General features: G+C 38.3%; 1 protein-coding gene across 1 annotated transcript in view; it reads left to right on the top strand.

The window, feature by feature from the left end:
- Window positions 1–9,709, top strand: part of LOC103907272 (semaphorin-5A) — a gene marked incomplete at its 5' end in the record, with an annotated part of 172,861 nt that overhangs the window by 5,544 nt on the left and 157,608 nt on the right. Inside the window, 2 exons of the mRNA XM_009289418.1 lie at window positions 1,591–1,689; window positions 2,888–3,101. Coding sequence (XP_009287693.1) covers window positions 1,591–1,689; window positions 2,888–3,101 — 313 coding nt within the window. The remainder of the gene's footprint in view (window positions 1–1,590; window positions 1,690–2,887; window positions 3,102–9,709) is intronic.

Genomic DNA, 9,709 nt, shown 5'->3' with positions numbered 1-9,709 from the left:
CAAAAAAAAAAAAAGAATTTTGCCCCTTTTTTTTTTTTTTTTTTGGTGTAGTTAAAACAACCTACAACAGGGAAACAGCCCAGAAGTGCAATAATTACTTTTTAAAAGGCTTGTTGCACTGCCCAACTCTGTTATATTGTTGCATATTAGCTTCTGTTTGGTTGAAAGAATATTAAGATGACAGTTTTGGTAAGTTCAAGATAAAGACCTTTTTTTACCCAATGGGAATCAAATCTTAATTCTAAGATGTTTGACACTTATGTTTAAAGGCTCAAAGAGAAGCATTTGAAAGCTACATTTTCATGAGAGACTAATGCAAAAGTAGTTTTGGAGGGTATTTTTTCAAAGAGGTGGTTTTTTTCCCTGAGAATTTACGGGACAGAGGGTTGTGGGGTTTTTTTAACTTTATTTTTTATGAGGAAAGGTATAGATAATAAATACTGAGAGTTTTCTCAGAGATCTTTAAAGTACTTTGCCCATCTTGTTTTGCAGTCTATTTTGTGCCTGTTCAATTTATTCAGGATTATATTTCTTGTCTTCCAGGATGAGAGTCTATTTTCAAGATAAACAAGCAATACATTTAATATAACTGGCCTGATAATGGGACTTCTGCACCATTGCTATTACATGGATTTACTTACATGATTCCACTTAATATCTGTTAGAATTGTGTAGATGTATTTTCATAGTTTTTTTAATGCTTTACAGGAGACTATCTTGTGTATGAATGCTAGAGAGCATTCAAATGGAAGGTTCCAGAAAACTTTATTTTCTCCAAGCATGTTGTTGATTTTGTTCATTTTATTAGATAGGGACATTGACTTTTCCAGGAGGGATGTTTGAATCTTTCCTACGTACAGTTCTGGGAGATTTTTAGTATTGCAGGAAAAGGCTTCCTGTCTGAATAAACAGTAGAAATTGCTGTTGGTTTCTAGCTTCTGAAATGAGAGAAATTAATATCATAAAGCCTTCACGCATCCTAAAGGGGTAAAAAAAATGTAAAATTATTCCTCAGGGGTGAGCATCTATGTATTGAGGTAATGAAATTTCTTGAGAAACTTCAAATTAACAGAAACGTAGATGCTTCTAACAAAAAATATTGTGCAAATTATGAAACTAGTAGTAACAAATCTGCATCTGAACATCTCAAGAATTTTATTTGTACTGGTTTCAACATACTGGTGTTACTGACAACCTGTTCTTTCTCCTCTTTTCCTCCCAATTTCCTCCCTTGGCCTGATGTGTCTTCGAAAACAGCATCTGATCTCTTAAGACAGTAGTGTATTATTTAAGTCAGCATCTGTCACTTCGGAGTTTAGTTAAACCTTTGAAATACACACTTAGAAGAAATCTTCAGTACTGAAGAGGTTTATTGTTATCCTATTAAGAACTTCTCACAAAGATTGATGGATGCATGTGTTGTAGTTAGGAAATCTGTGTATATCATGATTGCTAACACATCAGGTATGCTTAAGCCTTGTTCCCCTAAATTTTTATGTGTGGACACATAACCATGGAAAGCAAATCATAATTAGTCTACCCTGTCCTTCGAAGTGTCACTGAATATAGTCTTTCTTTTCTGCATGGCAGGAGGAATGCCAGAACTACATTCGAGTGCTTCTTGTTGGAGGCAACCATCTCTTTACCTGTGGAACCAACGCGTTCACTCCTATCTGCACCAATCGGACGGTATGAGTTAAATGTTTCGTCCCACAAGCTTGAATCCCTGGTCTGAACCACCAGAATAAAAGGCAGAGCATGCTGTGGTTGAGTCCAGGCTATTTGCATGTTGATGGGTGACCTGATGTGTAAAAGGCTGATTTGGCTAGTGGCAGGCCAAAGAGGAGAGTTAACTGATGATCTCTTTCTGAAGTCTTTTCCTCAGCTGTGGGAGAGAGCACAGCTACGAGCAGCTCAGTTCCTCCCACATGCCAATTTTCATGAACCTTAGGTATTTCTAAGATTTCTGCCACTCCGTCACGTTTGGTTGGCATCAACTGGTTTAGTTATAAAATGTAGTTGGGTAGCTCCATACTGTGTATGTGTAGTTCTGGAGAAGATGAGAGTACCCGTATTAGTGATTTCTGACTGGCAAGAATGAGAAATCTTGGTTGAGAAAATCTGTCATTCTGTTTCTGAAAAAAAACCTAGTTGTAATTTATGTGTGTCAGAGAAAGAGAGTCCATTAAGGATCAATAATAGTCATAATAAAAATCAAAATGTCACTGTTTGGACTAAGCTGGCTATTTATTTCAGGAGGGGAGAGGCGTTTAAATACAAAGAATAGCTCTATCACCAAAAACTCCTTGGCACATTTATTGTATTTAAACCTATTGTACCTTTATTTTCAAATAACATATTAACATCATACTGTGGTTTACGGCTGAAAGTATTAGAGCTACTAAATCAGAGAGATAGTTCTGCTGAACTAGAAAGCTCCTTTTTTTAATCTAATTTTTCGTATGAGATTCTTTCCTAGAACAAAACAACAAAACAGATAATAGATTTTTTTTTTCGTTGTCCAACCATTTGCTATGGTGAATACCTTAGTTGATTCTGGCGATCAGATCTGTTTTTCATAATAACAACCTGTGCAGAGATAATTAATTTTTGAGTCGCTTCTAATGTAAAACATTTTAGGCATAGTGGCTAATGATTAACTTGCATGTTTTACATATCAAAGTGGCAAAAACGAGATCAGACAACATTACAGTAAAACTTTCTGTATGAGACAGTTTCAGATTGATGTAAAGGTCAGCTCATTACTGTTGTACAATACCAAAGCAGATAACTGGTGTTTATGATAGGATTTTGCTCAGACTGATGCAGCTTGGCTGAAATGGTAATTTTTACGTCATTTTAATCCCTTTTTCTCACTCTTTTACAGTTAAGTAACTTGACAGAGATACATGATCAAATCAGTGGCATGGCTCGTTGTCCTTACAGTCCTCAGCACAACTCCACTGCTCTTCTCACTTCCAGTGGGGAATTATATGCTGCTACAGCCATGGATTTTCCAGGAAGGGATCCTGCCATTTATCGCAGCCTGGGGGCCCTTCCTCCTCTCCGCACTGCCCAGTACAACTCCAAGTGGCTGAATGGTGAGTGCTAATGGACCATGAGACTCATCTCTTTTTAACCCATGTTCGCCGTATTCACGGTCTTGAAATTCCATTCTGAGAATTTGAATGTTTTTAGAGTATTGTTTATGTAATTTTAAAATTATTTTGCACAATACATTTATTTTACTAGTATAAGTATTATGGCATTTAATTAATATAGTTGCAGTTTGTAGATGTGCACTTATATATTTAAGTCATGTTTTCAGGCACAGGGATGAGCTGTACTGTATCTCTCAGGTGTGCTTACATGGTAAAGCTGAGTCAGCCAAGAGCAGTAGCATGCCTTGAGCATTCTTTTGTTGAGTCCTTCAAAAACCTAAAGCAGAAAATAAACAGTTTAGAATGCACTGAATTCTCCTGTCTTTCCCTGAAGGTCCCAGCCTTGACAAGCAGAAAAAGTTGTGCTTTCAAGCTGCTTAGGTGGCAGACTGACGTTTTTGACACTTACTATAGTCAAAGGATAGGGACTAGTCTGCAAAACATATCATAAAATCATGTTGTAGCAATGACTCTTGTGGCATGGATGTTAATCACCTGATGAGGATTTCCAGCTGGGAGAAGCTGTAAACAGATAGGTATTCCTGAGATGTAACAGGGCCAGTTGCCATTGTATGTATTACAAAAAAGAAGCAGATTATTCTAAAAAGAAAATTATTATTTAACATAAAATGTGAAATTATGTATATTATAATTTGCCTATGCTTGTCCCAGTAGAAGAAAACCCATATTTTCGTAATGCGTGCTACGTGACACAACAGTAACCATCAGTCCCTATTCCCACAGTACATTTCGTGTTGTGATGGGATTATTCTCATGTTTGAAATTAAGTACAAATATAAATTCTTCTAGTTTCAGAACATTAGGTCAGCTGCAAGTGACAGACTTTACTTTGAATATTTCAGTTCTCATATAATCTGAATGCTGAATTGTGCATATTTGCTTGGTGTATTTTCCTTGTACAAAGAAGCCATCTGAGGTAGCTTGGAGAAATTTGTGACCTTCTGTGAAGGTCAGCTGATTTTAGAATATTAATTAACAAAACAAAATCAACCAGCATGGAACATAACAGAATTATAGCAGTGCAAAAGAAATGTGAGGGGAAAAATGAACTCATTGTATAGATATCCCTGTTCAGGCACCTTTTGTCCACACAGCTGTGGTATTGGAACTAATTGCTGTGCTACACCTGGGTGCTTCTGTCAAAGGGAAAAAATCTTCACACTGAATTTTCAGTTTAACAGGATATGTTTTATGCCAAAGGGCACAATAAAATTCCCCTCCAGACTCCTCTAATTAATCAGATTCACTGTATTTACATTTTGTCTATTTAAAGCTTCAGCTGCACCTATATATTCTCCATTAGAGCTCATTCTTCTGCCTCAAATCTGTTTAAAATTAAGTTGCCAGGAAAATGTGGCTTTTATCTTTGGGGAGGAAGAACAAGATGAGTTTTGTAATTGGAGCCAGTTCAAGCAAATCCAATCAAAGGCTGGAAGCAGCCCAGTTACCTATGTGAAAGGGAGGGGGAATATCTTCTGGGGTAGCTAAGAGTTGGGGATTCATCTGCTTGAGTTGGGGATTCATCTGCTTTTATGTCAACTTGCCTGCTCATATGTGACTGAGTGCCAAGAAACTGCATTAGTTTTTCAGTGCTTGGATGGAAGTGAAGATTTTGCTGCTTTCAGTGAGAAAGTAACACAGATAATCCTGCAAGAAAAGTAAGGCATCAACTGGAATGGAAGCTTCCTAGTCAATATGTGTTCAGCAGCAGTAGCTGACAGTTATTGTAATTCAGCCTTGTTTTAGGTGTGCATGTGCATGCACATGTGTCTGTGAATGTTTCCAATTTAAAGTAAGTTTTTCATTTACATCCATGTTTCCCTCAGAAGCGCAATGTTTTTTCTCACTTAGATTTTCTACTCTGCAAATCACGTTGGACCAATTCAAACCATGTCTGGGGGCGATGGCAGTACTCTAAAACACAGCTGATTATCTTGCTCCATGTGTTATTGCTACACAATAAAGACATGGTTGATTTTAATGGCTAGCACACTTCTCAGTGCATTCAGGGGTTTTCAGTGCCATCACTCAGGCCAAAGGGACACGCCCATATGCTTTGGCAGTCTGCTGTCAGTGTTTGCTGTAACTTGTGGTGAAGGACCTTGACGTGGGAAGCTCTGAATCTTCATCACAGAAGAAACCTTGCTCCTAATCTTAATCGTCAGAAGGTCAGTAATCACAGGAATCATGACACACCCGGTGGGAGGGGAAAACGGAGCTGATGTGTCACGTGGCTAGGGTGACATCCCATATACCATGCTGTGATTTCAGCTTCTGGAATCACAGATATCACAAATAAAATAAATTTAAGTTCATGGCCTGTCTGATCTTCCCCCTTCATTCTGGTTCAGCTAGAGTCATGTATTTATTATCAGGTCCTGCTGTCTACTGGGGGCTTGATAGGTCTGGAAGCAATCCACATCAGCTGAATAGGTAAGTTAGCAGTTATTTTCAGCGTATGTTACTAAGCATCATTCTGATCAGGTGCTAAACCTTAGTAGAGTATGGAGAAGTCAGTGAACTTTCATTTCTGTATTATCATTTTCTTGATGCACTCAACACTCAATTATTCGGGGTGATGAAGAGTTGGGATAGCTTGGTTAAAAATATGAATTATTCAGGATATGTGTAAAAGTAAGCTGCAAGAATATACTGTGAGAGTATAACTGAAAGGAAAAAGGAAAGTTCAATGATCCCATGGTATGTGAAGCACAAGTATCTTGAGCAAGCACTGATCCAAAAAGGTAGATGGACAATACGGCAACACTGCCAACACAGAAATCCTGTTGCTAACTGGAGCTAGTTATTGTGGAGCCATCTTAGAGGGTCTCTGAATATGCTGTTTGTTCACCCACTAGACAACCTGCTGATAATATTTGAGATTTGACTCCCCTGAATTTCATCTGTTTTGACAATTTTTAATGGCAGAAAAACAGTTGGCCAAATGTTACAGATATCTGCCCACTTCCTAAAAATTTTTGCTATTTAGGAAAACTTTAGAGTGTAAACAGTCATGCCTTCTTCAGTGATGGAGGAAAGAAGCATCTGGAGGCAGTAACTGAACTTACTCTCTTTTAAAATTAAGAGTAGTAATCTATTCGGCTTTTGATTATCTCTGAATACAATTGCCAGTTATAATTTTTTTTACCTCAGAACTTCCCTCCTCTTCTACAAAAAGAAATTAATGCTCTGCTTATGGAGCCTATTTCTGTCTTCTTGGTGCTCCTATAGACAACATTAAATGCAGCTGGCCCAAATGCAGTGAGCAGGTTTTTGACCACAGTCATCACCATGCAGAAATTCTGCTTGTCTCCATGAGGAGATGCCGTTGAAGGACCAGACTACCTTAGTGCTATGACCTGAGCATTCACCATAGTTCAACAGTTCTGCAGGTTGGGTCGCTCACAAAGAATTTATTAGCTGACAGTGAAGAGACAGACCCCGTGTTATCCTCACCTTTCTTGCCAACTCTTGTCAGTACTCTGTAACTCTGTCACTATTCTCAGTCAAGAGGAACGTGATCACCCAGGCGAGTTAGCAACTGTTGGAAACCAGCGCTCTCCCCATTGAACAGCCCAGCTGGCTGCAGGATAGGAAACCTGAAAATGTGAAACGGAGAACCCACCTCTTCCTCTCATGATGTCATGTTTTGGCCTTCTCTTTTCCCATGTAGAGAAAAAAGTAATGCTTGAAGTTACTCACATGAATATATAGATGCACAAACAAATGAAGAAGGTAGAAAGGCTGCTTACTAGTAACTTACTCTTTAAGGTGTGTTGTTCTGCCACCTACTCTCCTTTCTCTCTGAGACTGTGTTCAAGTACTTCTGTGCTTGAGAGAAATGATTTGAGGTAATACAGCACACATTAAAGATGTCTAAAGCAGACAGCTCTTCCATTGATTTCTTCTCCTGACCAAAGCAAACAGCAAGACCTTGAGCTTCAGCCAACTGCTCAGGTCAGTAAAGGGCAGCATGTTGCTAGAACCTTTTAAAATTACCTTTCTGGTATTTCATAAAAAGAATAGTCTGCCTTAGCAGTCTGCTTTGGACATTATTAAATGATAGCAAATAAATTAAATCTTTCATTAAGAAAAAAGTACACCTTGATTTACAGCTGGCATGCTGTTTATTTGAGTCTCTTTAAGCTCTCAGTGTAACATAGAGTTTAAATCATATCCAGACTTGACTGTTATAGTGTGCCTCTGATGAGACTTTGCTTTAGAGTTGATCTGCAAAGTGCAGCAGGGGCAGAATTCATCATCGTTTACTCTAGAGGACAGAGGTAAATGGAATAGTAATATTTGTAGCCCACAAGCTGCAGTGGGTCCAGACTGGCAAGGAAAAGCCTCCACTGCTTAGACTTAGAAACTTTTTCTGTAGTCCAACATTTACAGTTAGTAAAGGTATTTCTCCTTTCAATTCATCTCCTCAAATCAGTAAATGCTTGATCTGATGCATCAGTGTTAAAATTTACGTTAGTCTATAATGTCTGTTAGCTTCACTTAGCCAATAAGAGGGCAAAACAGATTAAAGAAAAAATTGAAATCCCAATCAATCCCTTTCTGTTTCATCACATGGAGAAACACTGGGACATTTGGTTTCATAATTTGCCAGATGCCTTTGCTTGCAATTGTTTGGGTCTCCAACTATCTTGAAATACACTGTAGTTATTTTCTTTATCCTAGACATACAATGATAGATGCTATTGGAACATGTTAAATAAATAAAAACTTTGTTCTAAATGTCAAGCCACTTCATCAGTGGGCAGACCATGGATGATTAATATAACCTTTTATATCAGATGTTGCCCCAAAACAGAATAAAATAAAATAAAATAAAATCTCCTACAGATTAGAAACCTTTCCAGCTGAGAAGAGTATAGGAATGTTTGGATTGTTCTGCTCTGCTGGTAGACATAATATTATCACTTTTTATTCTTGGTGCCCTAAGCACTTGGTTATTAGATACTCTTAAAATAGTTCTTCTGAGATCACTTTCTTAAAAACATTTTACTTAATAAAAAGCTTATTAATCTAGAGCAGGTACTTTTAGTCTTCACAAGTAGCAGTAAAAGTAAAATTCTTACAAAGGTGATTTGGTTAGTGTGGTTTAATACAGCTCTGAATCTATTCCTATTATTGTTTGTTAGTGGACTTTTATTATATCTCTTTCTGCTAGTAAGATATGTGGAGAGAAATTATGACCTAAGAATAAAATTTATTCCTTTCACTTTTGCTTTTAAGGATTAATGGAAATTACTATAATAATTCAGGGTTATCCTTTTGTTTTTCTGTTTTTTAATGAAAAGCCTTGTAATTATCTAGTGCAAGCTTTTCTTATTATGTAATATTTTATGTAACACAAAACCAGTGTGTTCTTGAGATGTGCAATTTGGTCTTTAGCTTTCAGATAAGAGACCTGACTGAAAATAGGCAAAGCATATGCTACCAGTTGTTGCTTATTTTGCAAGAAGATAAATAATTACTTTTCTTTGGTTGTGCCACCCATAAGGTTGGTTCTGTTCTTTTGTATGTATCCTTTTTGCCAGTATCCTAAAGTGGGAGGGAAATGCCCATTGGTTTTGAAAGCCATCCTTAGGCGTCTTCACTGGAGCTGCTACCAGAGGAAAATTTGAGCAGTTGTACTGTGTTTTTCCTTTCAAAGCTGTACGTCTTCTCCCAGATGGCAATGACAGAGTAGGAGAGCAGTAAGATGATACGAGATGGAGATGCATCCCCTGACCTCCTTTCTCCAATGCCAGACTAAGTTATTACAAAACACCTTCATAGCATTTCCTCACTCATCTAAAATAGTAGAGACAGGCAGCACTTCCCATGAAGGTGGTTTTTTTTTTCTTCTTATCTACCCTAGGTAAAACAGCAAGGTCCACTCTCCATTTCTGAAAAGACTAGGAGGCTACTGAGGACAGAGCCTGTTCTTTTATATCTCATTTCGCCCGCTCATGTCAGGTGCCAATCGGAGAGGCTGAACAAGGAAGGAAGAAAGGCACCCCTGCAAGCAGATCATCTGTGCCCAGCTGCAGAGAGGCGTGACAGGAGCATCAGCCTCATTAGTGCTGCAGAAAACTATAATACACAGGGAGCCAGAGAGAATGAAAGAACTTAGAGCTGAAATACATCTCGACCAGGGGAAGGTGGAAAAAGGGATGAATTTCAGGGAACACGAACACACAAAAAGCAGCATTCACCAAAGCAAGGAGGAGAACAGAAATATTGGAGGCAGAGATAGAATTTCAGTAGCAGACATACCAAGCCTTAAGGTGAAAAGGAAAGGGGATGATTATGGAAGTGAACTCTGGTTTCCCTTCTGTTATGAAAAAAAAAAAAAAAAAGAAAAGAAAAAAAGAAAGGAGGACCAGGTCTGCAGGGAAACTGCATGTTAACTGTATGCGATTCAACAAGGCCAAGTGCCGGGTCCTGCACTTCGGCCACAACAACCCCATGCAGCGCTACAGGCTTGGGGAAGAGTGGCTGGAAAGCTGCCTGGCGGAAAAGGACCTGGGGGT

The sequence above is a fragment of the Aptenodytes forsteri genome, unplaced genomic scaffold (assembly GCF_000699145.1).
Source record: "Aptenodytes forsteri isolate BGI_AS27 unplaced genomic scaffold, ASM69914v1 Scaffold397, whole genome shotgun sequence".
Taxonomy (NCBI): Eukaryota; Metazoa; Chordata; class Aves; order Sphenisciformes; family Spheniscidae; genus Aptenodytes; species Aptenodytes forsteri.
This window is presented reverse-complemented; position numbering and strand designations above follow the sequence as displayed.